This window comes from Bipolaris maydis (assembly GCF_028858645.1).
Source record: "Bipolaris maydis strain C4 unplaced genomic scaffold PSV08scaffold_3, whole genome shotgun sequence".
NCBI classification, from domain to species: domain Eukaryota; kingdom Fungi; phylum Ascomycota; class Dothideomycetes; order Pleosporales; family Pleosporaceae; genus Bipolaris; species Bipolaris maydis.
The window spans coordinates 2770866-2792751 of NW_027093859.1; the positions used below are offsets into that span (position 1 = coordinate 2770866).

Here is a 21886-nt window from a genome sequence, read left to right on the forward strand (position 1 = left end):
ATTTTTTTTTTTGCATTTACGGGCGTTGGAAAGCTTTTTAGCCTCTTTTCGTGTAGAAGCGTCTTGTCTCTTTTTTTTCATATGTCTGACTGATTGATTAACTGAGAGTACTTGTGAGTGAAAGACGTATTGCTGATGTTGGAAGAACCACGTGGTTTTTGGCCTAGACCAAAAAAGGGGTAACTAGCTCGTTAATACCAAGAATCAGTGTTGTTTTGTTTTTTTTGCAAAAGATCAAATCAAATGGCACAGAAGATTAAAGAAGACGTGTTTTTTGTTTGTAGGTGTAGAGCATTGTGAATTGAGAATTCCTAGGGTGTAAAAAAAAAGTCGGTGGTATCACTACAATTTCCTCCATTCCTTTATCTAATTCGCTCACCCCCTTGTATTGCAAAAAACGCTCTGCACCCCCAAAATCTCATTTCAATAATAGCAGTAGTGGTCGTTGTACTAGGAGCTAACAACCTGACTCCGACTTGCGGTCTGATCCCTCAAGAAAGCCTCTACATCCTTGTTGCTCGTAGCATCAATCTGTCGATCGATTTCTTTTTCCTCGGGAGTCTTTTCTCGGGCCGGCTCCACAGGCTTATCGTGGTCCTTGCCGTTAACGACGCTTGCTACGGCTTCGGCAGCCGAAGTGGCGGTGGAAGTGACTACGGCGGAGGCTGATGCAGCGGCGGATTTAGCTTGGTCTAGGTAGCTGGGAGCAGCGGGTTGTTGTGGATCGGGGAGGGGTACCTCTTTGGGAGCCTGGCCAATTGTGCGGGTTTCGACGCTGACGCTCTTGTCGCCGTTGCCGTGGTCGATAGTTGCGGCATCGGGGGTGCCCTCTGCCAATTGTCCTGAGGCGTGCGTATGGCTTTGTTGCTCGAAGCGAGGTTCTGAGGTGCCGGAGCGGATGGGCAGGGTTGTGGTGGCGGGTGCAGTGGCAGTGGCCGTGGTTGGGCTTTCGGGTTCTGAAGGTGGGGTGTCTACGTCTGGCACATCGCTATCTGGGGGGTGCGTGGCTGTCCCCGTTGTTGTTAGGGGATCTCCAATCTCGGCTATGGGTGTAGGTGGAATCACATCGCCTTGTCTGTAGCCCACGGGGTTAGGGATGGTGAAGATGAGCTCGTGTCTCTGTGCGCCGCCCTCGGTGCCGATGCCCCAAGCCTCCATTGATCCGTCTTTTCCATCTTCCCACTTGAGTGGTCCAATTGGGAATGTCTTACGTCCATTTTGTATGTTTGGCTTCTCCCACTTCATCTGCGCCTCAATGGTCGGTTCCAGGTTGGGCAATTGACCCCACTCAAAGTCAAGGCCGCCGCCGTACTTCTTGGGAATATTTTCGTGGTCGATATACTGAGATAGTGTGGAGTATACATTCGACGGGGAGAGGATGAAGATTTTGGACACCGTAATGGGATCAAACCATCGCTTGACCCAGCCCCAGACGGTGGGGAAGAAGCTAGGCGCGCCGACAATCTAAAAGCCTGTCAGTCTTGCTGGAATGAACAGATGTGAATTGGTGTAAACATACAAATATCCTGTCGAGCGTCTCTGGGTAATGTGCTGTGGCCAGGACGGAAGCGTCCTGCATGTGTCCCTTGAGATTCCAAAACTGCTTCAGACCAACATTGCTGATATCCACAATGTTATTACTCTGCGAAATAGGGGTCTCTGGGTAGGCGCGAGGCACCATGGAACACAATGGCGAGTAGAACCTTGTGAGGGATTCATAGAGGGCGAAGAGGCGGAGATTCTTGGTTGGAACGTTGGGAAGGGTGAACTTTGACTTTGCGAGTTGCTTTTCGTATGCAGAGATATTCTTGGAGTTGAGCGGGGCGACTTCGAAGAGGAAGAGGGGAATGCCGCGCTTGTCACGTCGGCCAAGCCATTGCGGATACTGGGTGAGCTTGTCAGAGAGAATGAGCACAAGGTGGGTCAGGGAATCGGTACCAGACGACGTGTCTGCTCGTACTCCTCGACGTCAATGGTGTTGAATATCTCGCTCAGCTTGTTCTCCTTACGCCAATCTTCAGTGTCCTTGAACTGCTTGAAGGCTTCTTGGGGAACAAAACGACGTGCGCGCAAATAGCGCCTGTTCCTGGTCAGCGCCCCACTAGTCTTGTCGCGATGTACTAGAGTTTTGCACGCACAGTAAAGTCCCGTCGTCGTGGCTTGCATGTTTCTGCCCGACTGCAGGCGTGTAGTAGCCGGCCTTTTCGCAGATGGCCTTGAACTCGACAAGCTGGGCCTGTTGATGCTCTGAAAGATGGGACAAATGGCCGGCAGGGTATTGCATCGACTCAACTCTGCTTAGGTCGGCCATGGTGAGGGATGAAAAAGCAGGGTGAAACTAGAGGAATACAAGGGATTCAGGAGGGGAAGAGGGGAGCAGTAAGATGAGATGCGCGCTTCTAGGGCGTCATGTTGTTTAATGCAGTGCGGCGGTGCGTCAAAAGCAGTGACATCAACTGTGGCTACGGTACATAGTACATCGGTCGGGCCTCTCGGAACGCGGCAATCGGAACCCATCACGCGGCCGTGCCGGACCAAACGTGGACGACTCTGTGCCGTTTGCTACTGCGAACACGGCGAGTCGTTGTGCTTGTGCTGGAAAGTATGCCAGCCGTGTCCGGGTCGTGCGTCGGCAGCATTGTTCGCAAAGTTGTCTTGCAGGCGCGGGGATTTCCCTTGGGTACGAATCCAGCCAGGCCCAACTGGTTTGGACCACTGATCATTCGCCTGTCAGCAACCATGATCAAGAGATTTGATTGTTCATCGCACCGAACGAGTTAGCCTGCGCATGTCAGGGCTCGGATGTCAGACAGGGTGCGGATGTAAGTATGGCGCTATTTCCGTCTCCGCCGCCGTCTCCGCACGAAACACGTGTCTTAACATAGACACATATACTACCAAGTCCACACACGGCCGACATCCATACTCTGTACCGTGGAACGGATGGAATGCTGGAATGTTGAGGTGCAGTATCGCAACATGGCTGCCGAGGCTGGTTGATAAGCGATAAGCGAACTCTGTATGCGATGCGATCATCGTCGCCGCCCCAGCCATGCCTCAACATTGACGCAATCCGGCGCCAAAGACTTGATCACGACTTGCCGCCGTCGCCTCAAGCCCGTCACTAACATCGCATGGCCGCTAGATCCTCATCTCCTACGCCTCCATAGTCCTCTCTACCTGCGCGCCTGTGCAGCCTTGATTTACCCCGCGGCTCATCATGGCGCCTGCCTGCTTCACTAATCTGCCGACGGAGATTCTCGAGGCCATATTCCTGAATCTGGATCCTCACTCTCTCGTAGCAGTATCGCAGACGAACAAGCTCATCAAGCGACTCACAACCGATGCGCCCATCATCTGGCGTCACCTCTGCAAGACGCAGTTCAAAACGTGGGATTCTCGCCACAACATCGCCGCAAAGTTTGCCGCGCCCTTGTCCGACGTAGACTGGCGCGCCTTGTACATGACCAAACACACAATTAACCGCCGTACAAAAGAGCTGCTCAATCACATCATCGCCACCCAGCACGGGCGCATACGCTGCATCAACGACATTGCAGACTATGGATACGACGCAAAAGAGACACTGCTCAAAGAATGCGCCTGTCCAGACGATGCCGAAGATGTGCTGGCAAGAAGATACTATGCGAATGCCGTTCTCGAGCGCATACATCGTGAAGTCGCCATCAAGGTATGGACTAGTTTGCAACATGGAAATGACGTGCCCATCGAGAGAGCTCTAGGCGCATACGATGTGTTTGCCAGAGTTGGTGAAGAGGTTGATGTTGATGTCGTCGCAAACGACATCGGCGAACTGGCTGACGGGCTGCTGCAAGAATACCCAAACTTCCGTGACTGGAGTCCACGAGACAAGGCTTATACCCTAGCTTCGTTCCTTCGCGATCGCGGCTTCAACGGTGTTCCCGATGCTTCATACCGTGCGTTGCGGAACTCGTTCATCGGACTGGTACTGCGCTCGGCTGCTCATGAGTCACTTCCTCTGATCTCCGTAGCGATATACTGTGCGATAGCTCGACGCGTTGGCCTCGATGCCCGGCCCTGTGGCTTCCTCTTTCATGTCTACACTCTTGTGTACGCACCCAAGAACTATGATCTTAATGGAAAGTATAAGCCTACCAGCTCCAGTGAACGCGAATACATGTACCTGGATCCTTTCCGCTCCACCTCAGAAGTGCGACAGGGCGACTTGCAGCGCACACTACGGAACATGGGTGTCCCGAGTAGCGAACATCAAAGTTTCCTGAGCGATACTAACACAAGAGAAATGGTTCTGCGTACAGCACGCAACATCATGAACTCTGTGCAAATGATTCGCGAAACCGAAGCTGGAATGGGTAGTGTGCAAGCGTCATGGATAAACGCCAATCCCGACATGGACAATGCCTTTTACGCAACCATATGGGCTATGTTGCTCCTCGGTCCAAATGATGACACCTCCAATATAGGACACACCACCATCCGGCGCCGCCAGTACCTGCCTTATCTGCTCGAGCACTTCCAGATGCATTACCCGTGGGATGTCACCCTGCTATCGCGCTACGTTATCCCCATGTTCTACAATCAACTCGAAGGGCACCGGTTGTTGTCCTTTGTGCAGAACATGCATCAAGTGGATGCCATACGTAAACCTAGGACCATCCGTTCTGAACGTACGCGGAACGTTTCCTTCAAAGTCGGCCAGCTGTTTCAACACAAGCGGTATGGTTACGAGGGCGTCATTACCGGGTGGGATGTGGTGTGTGACGCAAACGAAGACTGGATTCAGAACACGCGCGTTGATTCCCTACCAAATGGCAGGAATCAGGCCTTCTATCACGTCCTGTAAGACTGGCTCGGCTTCTTTTTGTTTTTGGAAACTCTGCTGACCAAGATGTAGTGTCTGCGACAAGTCAGTTCGCTACGTTGCCGCTGAGAACATTCAACCCGTCAGTGAAGACACATATCCTTCAGAAGCATTGCTGAAGCTCGCTGGACGACACTTCAAGCGCTGGGATGACGAGCACCACTGCTTTGTAAGTAACGTGCGTGATGAATATCCTCACGACTAGAAAAGCCAGAGTCTGGAGTCTGTCTTTGTGTACTATTAGCTTGGATTGGTGAACCTACTAAACCTAACATTCCGACCAAGATTGATGCTGTAAGATTATTTTGATTATGTGTTATACGTCCTTTTAATTTCGATACTCCCCTCAAAGAAACGGCATTTTGCAATTTGGGTTACTTCTTGTTTCTTGCTATAAATACCATGTATTTTATTGTTCATCCTGAGACACAGTAAACGAAAAGGAATGCGATGGTTTTCGTCTAGAAGATGAAACTGAGAACAAATATCCCGAAAAAGCAATGCTTATCCGTTCTTGAACAAAAGCGATATGAAACAAGCAGTTGCGAATGTAACAGTGATCCAGCTAGCAACGTGGTAAATACCCGAGTTCCCAATCTTGCCCAAATGTCCATTATCACTCTACTCATGAGAGAACTCCTAAAAAAGATTTGCATAAAAGGAAGACTAAAGCACATCCGACCTTGACCTTTGACGTACCGAATGCACCTCTGACCTCATATTTAAAAATCCAGTAGTACAAGACACTAAGGCAACGCATCGCTAGTATTCTCAGCTGAAAAGAAAACGACACCAAATGTTACACATCTCGATCTGTCTCCCCATCGTTCCAGACTCGATCTCGACTTCAATCTCGAGCTCCTGCCCCAAGCCCTGCATAAAGACTCACCTTTCAGCTCCCCTACTTACCTGCCCTACACCAACCGATACCCGCCAACCCAAACATCACCATTCATCTAACCCAAACCAACCAATCACACCCCTTGATCACCAAACCCCACCCCACACCCAGCCGCACCGGAGCCTCCCCCCAATAGAAAACACGGTACCGAAAAAAAGCAAGAAAAGCAAAAGAAAAAAACGCGATCCCCAGTCTTAGCACACGCAAGGCCTAGACACGTCCCCCCCTCCGATACCCCACCGCAACTAGCCCGCCCGTAATTAGTGGTGCCAGAAGCGCGCAAAGAGGAAAGAAAGGGAGAAGAAAAAAAACAGTAGTATGTACACCAAAATATGTAATAACACATGTTAGCTTAGATCATGTACGAAACTAGGCCAGATGTGAATTGAGGGAAAGGTTAACTAGTACTAGTGCGTAGTAGGAGCGGATTGTTATGGGGGAAAAATGCGGGGTTTGGCTAGGGGGGGAGGGGGGTCTGGGGGCTGAGAGTTGGGTGTGTGCGCGTGATGGAGGGGGTGGTGTGGGCGAGGCTGGGCGGTTGGTGTGTGTGTTGTGCATGTGCGTGCGTCTATGGGGGTGTGTGTGAGAGGGTCATGAGGGAAGGGGGGGGAAGTCCAGGTGGCTGGGATCGGGAGGGAAGGATGGACCTTGTTTGTTAGGAAAGGGGAGCGAAAGGGCGAGAGGGCCATGTTTCTTTTGCCATGTTTCATGCAGAAAAGGAGGGGGGGGGAGACGCGATATGAGAAAGAAAAGGTCAAAGTCAATCAACAGCATGAACAAAGGCACAGTTCGTTGTAGAACATAGGGAGATAGAATCGCAATAGAGACCAGTAATAACTGAGACTCTGGGTATAGTAAAATTCCATTATTGAAGTTATAAAGAAGCGCATCATCGCTTGCAATCAATGCAATAGACGAATTGTCATCATAGCTTCCCAAACATTAACTGATCATCCGCCAAACGGTCATCATTCCAACATATGAACCTATGTATTTCCATATACCATGTACTCCTTGTTTCCCCGTTCGAGGGTGTGCAAGAGACATGTACTTAAACAGAGGTCTCCTGCTTAGTGGTAACGTTCTCGACAGGGATCTCAATGTGCTTCTCGGCGAGGTTCATCTCAGCAGCGAAAGTGCTGTGTGGCTTCCACTTGCGGGAAGTGCGAGGAGTGCTCTCCTCCAACATCTTGTCGACCTGCTCGAGAGTAAGACCCTTGGTCTCGGGAACGAAGAAGTAGGCGAAGAGGACTGTTTACACATTAGCAGACGTTCCGTTGAAAAGCAGTCGGGAGAGAGAGAGAGAGAGAGAGAGAGAGAGAAAAGACTTACAGGAAATGCAGCAGAGAGAACCCCATAGGAAGAAGACGTTGGATCCAAGACGAGCAGAGTCCTCACGGTCGGCAACAAGGTAGGGAGTAATGATACCGATGATGCAGTTCCAGAACCAGTTGCTGGCAGTGGAGAGACCAACACCGCGAGATCGGATGGTGAGAGGGAAGATTTCACCAATGACGATCCAGGCACAGGGACCCCAAGTGGTGGCGAAGACGGAAATGTTCAAGCAGATGAAGGCAATCATGGCGCGGGTAGCGTTGGGGTTGGCAGGGTGGTCGGCAGTGTTCTTTCCGGCAGTGGCACCGACGGCGCCGACGATGAATTGCATGACAACCATGCCTCCGGCACCGAAGATGAGAAGAGGGCGACGTCCAATCTTCTCAACCATGACGAACGAGGCTGGGGTCGAGAGCACGTTGACAAGCGTGGTGACGAGAGAGATCAAGAAGGGGTTGTCGATGGAACCGAGCTGCTGGAAGAAAACGGGTCCAAAGTAGAAGATGAAGTTGATACCAGTCAGCTGTTGCATGGCTTGCATGAAGATACCGAGAGTAGTACGGCGGGCGTTGGACGAAGGCTTGGCAATCTTGCCCTCGAAGCAGGCCATCCAGGAGCCAAGGTAGCTGGTCTGGGGAACAACAGACATCTCGTACTCGTGGTTGGCAATGATCTCAGCAAGTTCATCCTGAATGTACTCGGAGTCGGTGGGCTGACCACGGACACGACCAAGAGCATTGGCGGCCTTGTCAAGCTTTCCCTTCTTGACCCAGAATCGGGGAGATTCGGGCAGAAGAGCAAGACCGACGGCGAGGATGATGGCCCACAGGAACTGGACGGCAATCGGGATACGGTAAGAACCGGTATCACGGCGTTCCTGGGTCGCATAGACGACACAGTTGGCGAGCAGGATACCAATGGTAATGCAGAATTGGTAACCTAAATCAAAAAGTGTTAACAAATTGTAACGAACCCACAGGGTGACTTTTTTTTTCTCTCTTTACTTACCAGCAACAATGGCACCACGGACCTTCTTGGGGGCAATCTCGGACATGTACAGAATGACAATGGAGGAGATGAAACCGACACCAAAACCAGCAATGAGACGACCAGCAGTCATGACACCAAGACCAGTGGAAGCAGTCTCGAGGATACCACCAACTATGAAGATGGCACAACCGAGAATGATAGTAACACGACGTCCGATGAAGTCGGCAATGTCACCAGCGGCAATAGCACCGAAGAAAGTACTATTAGTTCAGTTAGTTTTACTTCAATTGATCATTACAAGCAAATGATTCTTGGGGGGGTTGACCACGTACCCAGCGGACAGGATAGAAGTGACGAGAGATTGTTGCCATGGAGCGATAACAAAGGTAGATTTGCGGTAGTCTGTAATCTTAGGGTCCAAAGGAGCGAGGCCGGGGAAGGCAACATCGGGGTACTCTGCTCCAGTGTATTGCTTGATGAAGTAGTCCATGTTCAGGACACCTCCCATCCAACCAGTGTCATATCCGAAGAAGATACCTCCAAAGGCTGCAAAAGCAACAATGAGGTAGGCGCGAACAGTGACGGGAGCCTCGACACGGCTAACATCAGCCGTGCCGGTGACGGGGACGACTCCACCTCCAGGCATGATTGCGAGTCTTGTTGTTGTGCTTGGAGAAAGTGAAGCAGGCGGAAGACGGTTGATAAGAACTCTTCGCTCACACACGCACACACAAGAAAAAAAAGAAGAGTCCCGCACAGCGCTAAAAGCAGGAGATGCTGGGGACGTCTGTGAAACGCGATCAGCGGTGGGATTCCCAAGCTTTTAATATGGCACGTCAAGTAGCCGTGATACTGCAGCACGGTGCCCGTGTGGCTTTTCTACCGTAACATTGCACATTAACACGCTAGGCCTGCCCGGGCTACAGCTCCGTATCTTACAGTTCTGGAAGGATTGCTGCTATTTCTCTATAGGCCGTTGGCCAAATTCCCCCCCTACATACTGATGACCATGTCCGCACCTACATACGCATACGGCTGGCACGCGGCTGATCTAACCTGTCAGCTCAGCCCGTCTTGCTTGGGTAGCCTTCTCTTCGTCCCAAGTCCATGAGCTATTGCTGTCGGTACCACCCATATGTTGCAGATGGGCGCATGTGTGCCTCGATTAGGCGATACAACAGTTGGTCCGGGACACGAAGCGCCTTTGGGGGCGTCGAAACCTGGGGCGCCAAGCTCACTCAAGCTACCTATGGGGGCCTTCTACTAGCGGGCGAGACCTGCAGACTTTTTCCCAGAAAATCCTTGCAGAAGCCCGGGGCTTGGATCCTTCCGGCGAATGAGTGAGATACAACGTCTACATGCACAGCCGCTAGCCGACGCCTCCCCAGCCAAGACGTCTTGTTGCGCCTGGGGCTTGGAGGTGACTCTGGTTCTCGATGCATCACGCTGACTGCCCATTGACAACACCAACAACACCTGACCGTGTATACCAATTTAGTTCTGTCCTGTTGATGGCCAGCATCTGCTGGTACATAAACGCCACTGGGCGCCGGCGCTTGATCATGCAGTTATTCTTTGTCAAAACGACGATGATCCGGGGTATCGTGCTGGGCCGATTCTAACGTTATTAGTGTTTATTGCAGCTAGCCGTTGTGCATCGCCATAGCATGGAGTCGGGAGTGCAAGGCGTGTCCCGCCTTGAAAGCCATACCTCTGGGTGGGTCAAGCATATCTCGCAGCATATATGCTTGCACAAAGGGATTGGCTCCGTCACGGGAGGTGGAGCAAGGGCGGGCCACAGGTCGCCAATAAAGATGGCGGTCCCGAAAAGGTGGTGTGCCTCATACGCAGCACATGCCTATCTGACTGCTGATGGGCCGAAACCCGGAAACATCAAGATTAGCAAATAGGGACGGAAAAGTTACCCTGCTGCTCGACCCCAGCCGTTGTTCAGGCAGCAGATTGTGCGATCCCAGACACGGGTGGCGTTAATATTATTGTTGTCACCATTCCCTTTTGCTAGCCACACCCGTGCGGCGCATCTGGAGAACCTTGCTCCCACCACCCGGAGCGACAACGAGCGAATAGGCAAACTTGGCTGGCCGCGCTCTCACATGCGTGTCACTGGCAGCTCTCGCTAGCTGAGTTTCGGGTGGCACCCCGCTCTCCAAGGCGTCCCGCAAAAGCAAGAGTCCTCTGTAACGCCTCGTGACAATTGCCCCACGATGGAGGAGATGGTGCTGCAAGCCACCAAGGTCAGGGCTTTTTTATTGTATCTGCCGTGCGTGGTCCCGCGGACACGTCTAGGTTTGCGCGAATCCGACAGGCCATGGGCGAGCAAGGGTAGATCCAAAGCTAAAAATTTAACGGTAATGTCTTGGAGTGCTGGGCGGCGGAGCGCTGGGCCGTATAGGCGCGCATAGAGCAATGGCTGGATGTCGAAGCGCGCATGCCAATCCCCTGGCGTGATACACGTGAGTGCGCTGGAGAGCGGTAACGGTAGCGACGGTGATCCAGAGGCCTACTACAACGGCTACGGCTACCCCGACTTTGCATGGCATGCATGTGCGTGTGTAGTCGGCTGAGGCGACATGTCGTCCTTGGTCCTTGGGCAAGCGTTCCTTTCTCCACGGGGCTCTAGCCAACCGTCTAGACAGGCATGGATGCAGAGGGTCCCCTAGCGCCCTGAGACAACAAGGCTGGCTGGCTGGCTGGTCTGACGTTCCCTTCGGCGCTGATTCAAGCTCCGTCGGCACATGCTTGCGATGCGAACAGCGTTACCCAATACACAGTAACTCGGGACGACATTAGCAAACGCCTCGCGAATCACCAGAGCCGCAAATGGCGCTACGGATGGCTAACGTTCTGGTCATCATGATGCACACGCGCTGCACTTCCCTCCGAGTGTGCCTCGCGTAAGTACTTACATACAGCCGTAGGCCGCGCCTACATAGTCGCTCTATCCTGCAGCGTGCAACCCGAGCGAGAGCATCATTAGAACTCGGTCCGGCATCTGTGCCAAGCACTGAAGTCACTACTCGTCCAGTATCAGCCTCAGAGCTGAGCACTCCGATGCATCTGCTTCTCAATACTTACAGATGATGACCAACATGCCGATACGATCAAAGTCTCGAACAAGGCCCAGTCATTTGTTCTCCGCCTCGGGGACCCCACAGAGAGGACCTCCACCTTCCGTCCACCCCCTCGACGAAAAAAAAGTTGTATTACTTAGCGCGGGTAATTCTCGGGAGTACGCGCTTAGTACTGCCACTTTTTTTCGTCAAGAGGATGCGTCATGCCAGCAAAGGAGCGCTTCACTGACTCAAAACTAACATAGGCCTTCATTGATAATGAATCAGCCTTGTCCATATCGGCAGTGAATGCTCGGTAGCACAACTACCGAGAGCACAGCTAGTTGCACCCATCCTTGCCACTGCCCCATTGATTCCAGAATCCAGATTCTTGGTGTCGACCAAAACAACTAGTTCAGGGCGCAGCCCCACGCTGAGACACCAACTGCACCCATGTTGTTGTGCAACCGGTGACACCCACATTGATCGGTCTCGTGTTCACCAGCTCATCAACGGCGCACTGGGCACCGTTGGAGAAAAAGTCTTTAGTCGGGTCTGCCTTCTCTTCTCAAGCTGAGTCGTGAGACTTTTTACCGCCATCGAGAGTGGTCGGCTTTTCATCTTGTTCCCGCCCGCACTGCCCCAACACATTCATGTATCCTGAGGGGGGAAGTTCTTTTCTTCGCTTAGGGCTGTGTTACGGCGGGCTTATCGTATTCGGCAGATGTGATATTCACTAACAAAGCAGTGATGACAAATGCAAAGGCACGACCGTCTCTACGTGTATATCAGTAGCGGGTGAGTATAACCGGTAACAGGAAGAAAATCAGGGCATTTGTGGTGAAGCCGAGCAAAGAGGAGTAGACAAGGAGGTGAGTGAGATGAAAAAAACAAGTTAGGGTGAGAAGGCAGTCAGGGTCTTGCGCAACGCCGGCAAGCACGACCTCTTGACCCTTTTCACATGACTCAGCTCTACACAGAGGAAGGCGCGAAACCCACAATATAGTAAGATTCGAAAATTCATTGTTTTTACGCTTCATCACAAAGTGATGTGAATCACTTTCGCCATGGTAGGATAACTTACGTCGAACTCTTTTAGGTTTACCAAATTCGAGTGCTCCCAGCGATCCCACTATTCTTTGGATTGCCCTCTAGGCTCAGTAAATACCAATCCTACCAGAGTCAGTCACCATTCACATACATCTCGAACTCAATGGAACAATCGCCATGTTCGAGTTTCCGCGCGTCTCTATTCCACCAAAGCGATGTCTCGGATACTTCTCGCTCCTATCGCAGATGGAAACTTTGCCACTCGGCTGTATTAAAAACTTGTCTCAACAATTTCAAACTTCTTCAAAAAGGAGCAAATATTAATAGCCCACGTCTCTGAGGTGAACGTGTCGGGTTTCTAGCCATGGTTCTTATCTTTACTCGGAATACCGTATGGATGCATATAGCCTATGGGTAATCCCCAGTCTGCTAATTGTGAGAACATAGTGAATCCTGAGAGACCTTTTTTGCGATTGTACTAGTTGTACGTGATCCTAACTGTCTATTGTGACACTCTTCTTACGTTACGATATAATTTACCGTTTTACTTCACAGTAATTACACTTTTTTCGAATCTAAGACTCAACTTGTGTCAGTGACGTCTTTCTGACATGTTTCTCGCTGTCGAATTTGAGTCTCATCTGATAGTATTCTCAACAGCTTCACATGTTTTCTGCAATAGTGTTTACTCTTGCGAGCCAAAAATTCCAAACATGCAAAATATTTGCTTCTCTCACACTACCACAATCAGCTATAACAAGAACGTATGAATTGATTTGACTTGCTTCGGCCAAAATACAGAAATGTACTAGGGATGTAAAGGGAACCATTTCCCGAATTCCTCTAACAGGGTTAGAGGCATTATCAAATTGGACTAGGTAAGTCGATGATCAACGACATGTCTTATTTCCCGTACCTTTGAATTGCATACTACAATTTGATGTTTATCTTCCTGGGAGAAGTGAATGTGGTTAAAAACTATAGACTGTCCTTAAGTCTGACATTCTATTGGAGAAAAGAAAGTCAAACTAATTACAGCACTGCATCGTAATTTATCAATCTTTCCGAAAAAGCCAGATGGTGTTAGGTGCTATGATAAAGGGATAAATATTCCTAAGGGTTTTACTATAAGTAAACTCAACTTATTGTCGTAGAGAAGAGGTGCTTCAAGAGTGAGTTTCCAAAGTTTCTGTTAGGATTGCAGAACAGTGAAATGCTGCAAACTAAACAGAGGTCTTCGTGATACACTACTTTTCACAATTCTAGATGCTGATCAGTGGCTACAGAATTACTGGCCTTGTTTCGTTCTTTTCTTGTTGATAGTGTTGCCGGTTGTTGCGCAGTGATAGTGGTGCCGATGGCTAGGGTGGAGAGTGTTGACAGCGTCGCGATACTGCAGAACCTTTGGAGAATCCACCAAGCCTAGGCACCATTTAAAGTTAGTTTTTTCGGTTCAATCTGATACCACGGTCAATCTTAGTTGTACGTTCGCAGCATAATCATTATGGATAAAGCTGTGATGATGAGCGCGGTACCAATGCAAACTCGAACGGGGGGCGTTCTTGTGAACAGCGCGCACAAAATCAATTTTGCTTTACTTCATAACCCCAACACATCCAAGCATATCTGACGCAAAAGCAGCACAGGAAGAAACGCAGATAGAAGAGTAGGTATTCCTTTGGTTGTCGTACATCTAGCGTTGCCAATAATTGTTGAGGAGTGTCAAACACGCAACCCCGCCAACAATCGCAAGACAACGTGTCGACTCGGTGTAACTATTGGACAACGCAGATAGCTACCACTATGCAGGAAAAAACATAACAGAGAGATAAGCAGAGAAGCGCTCTTCGGGATCAGGAAGAATTGAGGGATTGGGATCAAGAGGGTGCTGAGAAGAGGACACTGGGTAGAGCTACCTCCTGGGGCGCGTGACACACCCTCACCTGATACATATTACGAGACACGTCATCGACTTGACACGATTGCCAGAGGGGTTGTACACGGAAAGAGATACACAACAATAGAGTTTCTGATAGTTGGTGAGATGAGCCTTGCTTTTGTTAGAATTTCGTTCATGTCGAGTATGTTGGGGGAGGGCAATCGGAGTATGTTTGCGCACAAGCGAAACACCACGGAAGGAGGCGGAACGCAGCACGTAGAATACCCAAACACCATCAAGACTAGCGTAAAGTCAAAACTTTGGATGGCCGAGAACGTTCGGGGTGAGAAACAGATAGACGACTAGACGGAGAAAAGGCGCGACAGGTTAGGAGACGCGCTCCTACGTGGGCGGGCGAGATGTTGTAGCATTGCATGTGCGTGATGGATTGGTTAGCTGGGGAAAACTCGAGGCCATGTTGAGGCAGAGACGCTCAAAGTAGAATTGACGTCGATGACTGTTGGCACACGTATGGAAAAACAAAAAGCGCTCGACTTTGGGCACGCGGGCAAAAGTGTGGTCGAGGCAAAAGCTTATGGGTGTAGGGGCAGGTGGACAGAGGGACAGAGGGACGAGCAACGAGGGATTCGGGAGGGGTTCAACGCGTGCGCTTCCATGGGCACCGCAACGCGCCCCAACTGGCGTGCTGGATTAGTCTACGAGAGCAAACAAACGAGACAAGATCACCCTGAAGCGCTCTAGGTTGCTGGAGGGGAGGGAGTGCTAGCGCACTTTTTGCGGGTTGGGAAAAAGAGCGCATTTGGATCACACAGGTGCTGAGATTCCTATAAATTGGCCGCCCCCCACTTGCACGCGCGCTTTTGCCCTATCGCAAACCTCCCAACACCACCACAACCTCTCCATTGCTCTTGGTCTTGTCCTGCCCATATCAAGTTTCAGTCACGCATCTGCTACCATATCCAAATTAATCCACACAATGCCTCCCAAGAAGACCACCACCCCTCCCAAGGCAAAGGCCCCCTCTGCCGCCCCTGCACATGGCTCCTACATCGGTATGTTGTATATCCCCAGCACAGCACCAGCGCAACCTGTATGCGTCTGCCGTGTGTTGCATCATGATCGCCGATAAATGCTGACTTTTGTATTGTAGACATGGTAAAGGATGCAATCATCAACGTGAGTCTATCCTCCCAGGCGCATTGCCAGTTCCCCCCGCACCAGGGATTGCGACGCCAGCGCATCACCGCGCAAGGCCCAACACCGCACCTCTTTCACCTTTTGTAGCTTGATGAACATGATTACTGACGTGCTCTTTTCGCGCTACAGCTTAAGGAACGTAATGGATCAAGGTTAGTACACCCGTCTCATGTTGATGTTGTTGCTTTCGCGCCGCGTCGTGCTTTTGTCGCAACACGCGCCTGTCAGAGTCCTCACTAACGTTTCCCTGCAGCCGTCAAGCCATTCAAAAGTACATTCAAGCCAACAACAAGCTCGGCAACCTGAGCGATGCTGCGTTCAGGGGCCACGTCAACCGCGCCATTTCCTCTGGTGAGGAGAAGGGTGACTTTGCGCGTCCCAAGGGTGAGTGCCTTTCCCTCCGCCACAACCTAACCCGTGACGCGTTTCCCTAGCGTCGCTCATCACCCATGAACTTGGACATTGCTGACACGTCGCGCAGGCCCATCTGGACCAGTAAAGCTTGCTAAGAAGGAGGCCAAGCCTGCTGCTGCTACCAAGAAGTCTGAGTCCAAGACTGAGAAGAAGGTCACTGAGAAGAAGACCGAGAAGAAGACTGCCGAAAAGAAGAAGGCACCTGCTACCAAGAAGGCCGCCAAGGACTCCCCCAAGGACGAGACCAAGGAGGAGAGCGCTACCGTATGTATTATGCTCGTGTTTCCAATAACCAAGGCTGACATAATTTGTAGGAGACTGAGACCGCTACCAAGGCTGCTCCCAAGAAGAAGGCCGCAACTAGCCGCCCAAAGAAGGCTGCCGCCACTACCACCAAGGCTGCTGCTGCCAAACCCAAGGCCAATGCCAGCAAGCCGCGCAAGACAGCTTCCGCCAAGCCCGCTGTCGAAGAGCAAGTATCACGCGTTCTCGGCAAGACCAAGTCTGGCCGTGTCACCAAGAGCAAGGCCCCCACTGGTGAGCCAAAGGCCAAGGCAGCAAAGAAGACCGCCGCACCAAAGAAGAAGGCAACTGAAGAGAAGAAGGAGCCTGCCGCAAAGAAGGCTGCCGCGCCTAAGAAGGCCACCACCCCCAAGAAGAAGACCACCCCCAAGAAGGCCACACCAAAGGCTGCCAAGGCATGAGGCTGATTCTTGTCTTTGTTGATGTTGTTTTCCTTTTGAACTGCTTCAGTCGTCTGGCATAGAAGCATATGCTAGACTATACCTTCTTCACGGATTCCCTTTTGTCTTGCAATCAGTCTCTGGGTTCTATGGGCGGTCAACAGCGTTAGTACCGGTGGATATGGATGGGAATGGGCTGGATGTTCCTTCTCTCTCTCGCTCTTCTTATGTCGAGTATGTTGGCGGGGCGTTTCAGGCGCGTTTGTCTCAGTCTCAGCGCTTCATGTCTGTGTTTTACCACATTTCTGTCTTTTTGTTTTCCTTTTTTTTTTCACTCTCACCAGCGCCGCGCTTCTTATGGCGCGTACACATCGAGAGGATAATCGCTTACGACGTAACGCTCATCGTCGCACGCAATGAAAAAAACCCATTACACACTTCAAACATTGCGCAGTCTCTTTTATATGTGAAGCAAGTATGTGGACGGGGGGAGACGTGTTGTTTTCGCATGCACGCGTTGAGGTTGCGTTCCCCGTGACCTTGACCTACGCCACCTGATATGATAAGATAAGATTACTAGAGCGCTTGTGTCTGTGTCGCCAGCCTTGCGCCGCTGATATAATTGCTACTTGCACTTGCACAACGGCGCTCTTCTTCTCTAGGAACACTCAGATTCTCCAAAACAGCATTTGGTATCCAAACAACTGAACTTCATACTACACACGTCTCGTTGAGATAGTAGTCATCACTTGTCATATCAAGTGAATATCACGAAGACCAAGCAAACAGTATTCTGGAAAAAAAAACCACCAACTGACGAAAGTACCATGTCTATTCATTTTGTCATATCATATCTAGCAAGAAAGAAGAAGAAAAAGAGGTGTCCTACGGCCTCCACATATGTACAAAGGACGCTTCCATCAAATGCATTTACCCCATTTTTTAGCTTTCAAGCACAAACTTTTTTTTTATTTTGTTCAGGCCAGAAAAACAAAAAAAAACACAAGAGTAAAATGTACATATCTCGCTCTTTACTCAGTGTATTGGCACTTCTCCGGGTTGAAGTCATTAGAGACGCGAGCCTGGAACTTTGTGCAGTTCTGGCCGGCAGGGTGCTCGAATTCATCCATCCAGACGGAGTACTGGCCGGGGGCCTTGTACATGGGGCAAGCCTGGAGGCCGTAAACTGGGCCGGTAGGGGTGAACTGGATATTGAGGGTGCCGTGGTTGTCGATGAAGAAGCCGTCGCGGAGGGTGTTGCTCGGGGCGGGCTCGACGCCCGTGGTGTAGCGAATGTTGCCCTGGCCCATGCCACCCGGCGCGGTGTAGAAGTTCTGTGGCGGGTTGTCCGTGTAGAGCGAGAGCGTGTTGTTGCCGAAGACAAAGGTTGCGTAGTTGCGCGGATCGGGGCCGCACGAGGCGCCCTGGTCCTTCAGGCCGATGAGCAGCCCGCCACTGGCGGCTTGGAGGTATTTGCCGTCGAAGTCGGTGCCTGGGGCGAGGGCGAAGAGCTGCGAGGTCCAGAAGAGAGGGGTGTCGTCAGCACGGGTCTGGAGGGGGCTGGCGGCAGCAAGAGCAGCAACGCTGGTGGCGATGGCGGCGGTGGTGAACTTCATGTTGATTGCTGGTGGTGGTGGTTGATGATTATTAGATTATTATGATGATGATATTGTAGTAGTAGGTTGTAGCGAAGGTGGATGTCAGCTGGGTGATGGATTTCGAAAAGACGGACATGCCAGACGGGTTATATATACGCAAAGAGCCTCATTCTCCAAGCCCCCCTCTCATCATGGCCCTGTTGACGCATGGATACACACTATCGAGGACGAAATGAGGTCAATGTGCTCGGCGTATTAGCCTCAATGTTCCCGCATGAGATCATTTGCGAGCCGAACACGAGGCGAATCCCTCCGTGCCCCCACATTTTGGCAGTGTTTTTACTTAAGAAACGCGCCACAGCCGGTGCGGGTGCCCTTCAGGGTTCACAAAAGGAATCAGGGTTGCAAAAAAGCTGTACGTCCGTATTGCCGTGCCTGGGACTATCGAGTGTTCGCATGAGTGTCGAATCAAAATCGTAGGCGGTAATGTGGCTGTGACCAGAGCCAAGGGCCGATTCGATGCCCCTTGGCCGGGAAGAGTTAATGGCCTGCCTCTTCGGTCGTGGTTTCGTCCGTCGGGATAACTCTATTCCCTATTTTGCGCGTTGCTGACAAGAATAGAAACACTCCACTGGCCGCTGGGAATTGTTTGGCCGCATTGTCCTTGGCGGAGATCATAAGTCATGTCACGCTTGTTGTCGTCTCTCGTGTTCTTTGCTTCTAGCCTACACGTGGATTCCCGTAGTAGGCGGACAGCGCATTCTTTTTTGCCACTTCCAATATCCATCCCTCTTCTCCTGTACCAATACACCACGTCTTGCCAGCTGGACGATTCAGTGTCTTCGCACAGAGTAGAGGGTGACATGGTTTCTCACCGCCAGGTTCATCACCCGTGCCCTGTCAGATTCCCACCGCCAGGCCTACAGAATCTTGGAGTGCGTGCTTTTCGGATGTAACAGTCACGCACTATTGTAAGCACGGCCGCTATCCCAAAGACTAAAGTGTATTTTTACGTCAAATCCACTCACGACATATTTGCCACTGCGACCCAACTGTAGTAGTGTCTTGTGATGGACTCCGAATGCTACTCACTATTGATGCGTACCTCTTTTAGACATTACTTCGCACTATTTCATGTGACCAGTCCGTATATGTAGCTGGTACCTTGCCTTTTCTGTAACCAATGCATGTCCTAGTGTACATAGTACATTGCATATATACGGTTCAGCCTGCACAGCACCAGTATGTCATGCCAAGTACCAGAGTGCCTTGGAATGTTTCTGTTGGAAAGTTCAAAACAGCCGGCTTACGGCGCATGGACCCGACAAGAAAATTTGTACTGTTCCCGGTCAAACTATTCTTCGCCTCACCTGTCGATCAGCGGTCGTCTAACTGCACTTTTGTATACATATGTAACATCCCCCTCTACACTAGGCAGAACACTTTACCGCGCAGAACTTTAAAGATCTTCTATTTGCAGATTTAGCTGCATATTACAATCGGCCCAGGAGGGGATTTTCGTGCGAGAAGAAATGCGATTTAATTAGTTCTAAGAAGCTCTACACTGATTTGCCGTATTCATACCAAGATGATAGGAATTCCCGTTTTCAGATAGCAACTTGACACGTGACGAATACCAGAATCTCTACCAGCAAAAAAATCAGCCAAACACGAGCTCCGAAATTGGCCAAAAAAACGAGTGAAAAAAAAGAGACTGGCCAGTCAAACCAGCCAGATCAGCCAGAGTAGCTAGAAAAAGTACAAAAGAATCTACCCTCCGTAGGAGCTGCCAGCGGCAAAGAGTGCGCGCTGCAACAGCACTATAGGAATTAGTCTAACTTCAACATTCATAGTAAAGATAGCCAAGGTCTCATGTGCACGACCTCGTAATTCGTCTCACTTAGACACTATGTTGCAAGTCCCTCTAACTGTACTAAGATCCGTATCCGATTTGCTATACTATTATTGCGTAATGGTAATGGGTTGAACGGTTTTTGCCTCTCCTAGTCTATGATTTCGGTTCTTTATCTTGCATATCCGGTCTGGTAGTCACTTAGGCAACTATATTTATCTAGTTTACCCCGCCTCTAAGTATACATCAGATTTCTACCTAGTTAGACATTTTGTAGGGCGGTATTGAATGCAACTCTGTTACACCTAGCATTTGGCATGTGCTGCAAGACCTTCGCTCTATATCCAGTAGACTCATCCTCTGTCTTCCCACTTAGATCCTGTTCTTTTCCTAAGTTACTTATTCGAAGATACGTCAGATACGAAGAAATGTATTAGAAGGGCCAGTGTTTGCGTCTTTTGTAGTAACCACTCCTTGGAGACTTTCCTTACGGAAGCCATTCGCATTACCTTAATTTGAATTTTTTCTACAGCCAAGCCACGCTACGATTTACTAGAATATTGAACAAAACCGACTTCAGCATCCAATATCCAATGGCCACTATTCATAGCAGCCTGTATCCGAGCGATTGCGTCATAAGCAATTGTCAATGCAAAGAGCAATTAAAACAACTAAGAATCTTGACTTCGCTAGTTTCTCGGTGTCCGTCGGTGTTCCTCATTGTGGCTAAGAATAAACTTGTATCTCTCTCATGAACCAGGGGCTTCTCTCTCCAAAATCAGTCTAATGATCGTTTTGGCATCTCGATTCGTATCAAAGTCCCATCTATTCAAATATCCTCTATTGTCTATCGTAAGATTCTCTCCCTACATCTCAGTAAGTACTACCTCATCACAAGAAGAGCGATACGTCTAAATGAAAACTAGTGGCTATGTCTCCAAAATATGTGTATATATCAAAGAAAAATTAAATGATGTCAAGCTGTAAAGGTTTTAGAAATTCCGCAATGTTCCCGTTAGTTCTAGTAGACTTACCTTGTGTGTATTTTGGAAAGATAATTCTCAAAAAGGAGAGGGCCTTCATGTGTTATGAACAGGGAGTGAATACCAAAACGTATGGATTCGTGGAATGGTAGACCTTTTTATCATTCTCGAAGCTGTTCAGTTTGAATTCTAGTACGCACTAACCAGGTGTACATTTATGATTAAGAACGGGCGCGCCTGAAATCTGAGAAGCCAGGAGTGGTAGCCGCTGAGATAGCTTCCCAAGCTATGTCTTTGTTGTAGTTTTGCTTTTCAACGTTCGAGGCGAATTTTACTACCCATCAAGTGCATTCATACATGAATTTAGACTTGATGACAACGCGGATTACTCGATGGTGTTAGCGAAATATCTTTGCGGTTCAGGGCAGCAAGTACTTGTCGCAGGACAACCAATCGGTAAGATCAAATTATGTGAAATCCTTCTTCGTACATGTGACATATAATATATACCGAATAGAAAAATGAAGGGAAGCGCTGCGCCACCATCACGGGGAGAGGCAGGCGACGCCGGACCCCGATTTCCGACCTGACTTACTCCACTTTAGGATTAGCGCAAGATGGGGGATAAGCCTCACTATCAGGAAAGGGTCCAATCACCCCTGACCACATGCATGCCAATCGACCTTCCTTATCGTCCACGCGCGTGTCGTCACATGTCGTTGCACCGCCGACCGCCATGAAACGCCCCTCTGACTGGCGGCCGCCCCCTCAAAGCAAGCATGCACGTAGATCTTGACTTGCTAACACCAGCACTGACCCCGTCCAGTTCAGCGTGACCTTGTTGCTCAGCGTGATGCCTAAATCCCGCGCCTTGACTGGCCGTACCTCATAACCCTTTCATCTCTCTCTCTCTCTCTCTCTCTCTCCAGCATAGCTAAACACCGGTTTCCTTCTTGTCCCAACCTCCCCCTTCATTCATATACAGTAGCCTTTTATTGCTACACTCCTTGTAACGAGCCAGTCGGGTCGCACGAGAATTGTCTGTCGG

General features: G+C 50.2%; 6 protein-coding genes across 6 annotated transcripts; 3 read left to right on the top strand and 3 right to left on the bottom strand.

The window, feature by feature from the left end:
- Positions 1-266: 266 nt before the first annotated feature.
- PSV08DRAFT_32039 (CRAL-TRIO domain-containing protein) lies at positions 267-2435 on the bottom strand. The gene is made up of 4 exons (XM_014219845.2): positions 2139-2435; positions 1939-2080; positions 1520-1885; positions 267-1464 (listed from the first exon to the last, which is right to left on the bottom strand). Exons 1-4 carry the CDS (start codon positions 2309-2311, stop codon positions 451-453), a joined length of 1695 nt encoding a protein of 564 aa, XP_014075320.1. The 5' UTR covers positions 2312-2435; the 3' UTR covers positions 267-450.
- Positions 2436-3069: 634 nt separating this feature from the next.
- Positions 3070-5384, top strand: PSV08DRAFT_197984 (Hemimethylated DNA-binding protein YccV like-domain-containing protein). The gene is made up of 2 exons (XM_014219844.1): positions 3070-4842; positions 4898-5384. The coding sequence occupies exons 1-2, from the start codon at positions 3221-3223 to the stop codon at positions 5067-5069; spliced, it is 1794 nt and encodes a 597-aa protein (XP_014075319.1). The 5' UTR covers positions 3070-3220; the 3' UTR covers positions 5070-5384.
- Positions 5385-6580: 1196 nt separating this feature from the next.
- PSV08DRAFT_408266 (general substrate transporter) lies at positions 6581-8736 on the bottom strand (the record flags this gene model as incomplete). Its single annotated transcript, XM_014219843.2, has 4 exons — positions 6581-7016; positions 7098-8039; positions 8109-8350; positions 8423-8736. The coding sequence occupies 4 exons, from the start codon at positions 8734-8736 to the stop codon at positions 6817-6819; spliced, it is 1698 nt and encodes a 565-aa protein (XP_014075318.1). The 3' UTR covers positions 6581-6816.
- Positions 8737-14978: 6242 nt separating this feature from the next.
- On the top strand, positions 14979-16846 carry PSV08DRAFT_279123 (uncharacterized protein). Its single transcript, XM_014219842.2, has 6 exons — positions 14979-15163; positions 15262-15287; positions 15438-15460; positions 15562-15692; positions 15790-15986; positions 16037-16846. The coding sequence occupies exons 1-6, from the start codon at positions 15088-15090 to the stop codon at positions 16424-16426; spliced, it is 843 nt and encodes a 280-aa protein (XP_014075317.1). The 5' UTR covers positions 14979-15087; the 3' UTR covers positions 16427-16846.
- Positions 16186-16846, top strand: PSV08DRAFT_279130 (uncharacterized protein). Its single transcript, XM_066092544.1, has one exon. The coding sequence runs from the start codon at positions 16591-16593 to the stop codon at positions 16786-16788; it is 198 nt and encodes a 65-aa protein (XP_065949653.1). The 5' UTR covers positions 16186-16590; the 3' UTR covers positions 16789-16846.
- A 509-nt stretch (positions 16847-17355) lies between these two features.
- Positions 17356-18105, bottom strand: PSV08DRAFT_279148 (uncharacterized protein; the record flags this gene model as incomplete). Its single annotated transcript, XM_014219841.2, has 1 exon — positions 17356-18105. A coding segment is annotated over exon 1 (548 nt), but the record flags the coding sequence as incomplete, so codon positions are not given.
- Between the last annotated feature and the right edge of the window lie 3781 nt (positions 18106-21886).

Coding starts and splice junctions, on each gene's coding strand:
- PSV08DRAFT_32039 (XM_014219845.2), bottom strand. CDS start 2,311: ATGGCCGACCTAAGCAGAGTTGAGTCGATGCAATACCCTGCCGGCCAT. Junction 2,081..2,138: donor CACGACGACGGGACTTTACT/GTGCGTGCAAAA, acceptor GACCAGGAACAG/GCGCTATTTGCGCGCACGTC. Junction 1,465..1,519: donor AGACGCTCGACAGGATATTT/GTATGTTTACAC, acceptor ACAGGCTTTTAG/ATTGTCGGCGCGCCTAGCTT.
- PSV08DRAFT_197984 (XM_014219844.1), top strand. CDS start 3,221: ATGGCGCCTGCCTGCTTCACTAATCTGCCGACGGAGATTCTCGAGGCC. Junction 4,843..4,897: donor CAGGCCTTCTATCACGTCCT/GTAAGACTGGCT, acceptor ACCAAGATGTAG/TGTCTGCGACAAGTCAGTTC.
- PSV08DRAFT_279123 (XM_014219842.2), top strand. CDS start 15,088: ATGCCTCCCAAGAAGACCACCACCCCTCCCAAGGCAAAGGCCCCCTCT. Junction 15,288..15,437: donor TAAAGGATGCAATCATCAAC/GTGAGTCTATCC, acceptor TTCGCGCTACAG/CTTAAGGAACGTAATGGATC. Junction 15,461..15,561: donor AAGGAACGTAATGGATCAAG/GTTAGTACACCC, acceptor GTTTCCCTGCAG/CCGTCAAGCCATTCAAAAGT.
- PSV08DRAFT_279130 (XM_066092544.1), top strand. CDS start 16,591: ATGGGAATGGGCTGGATGTTCCTTCTCTCTCTCGCTCTTCTTATGTCG.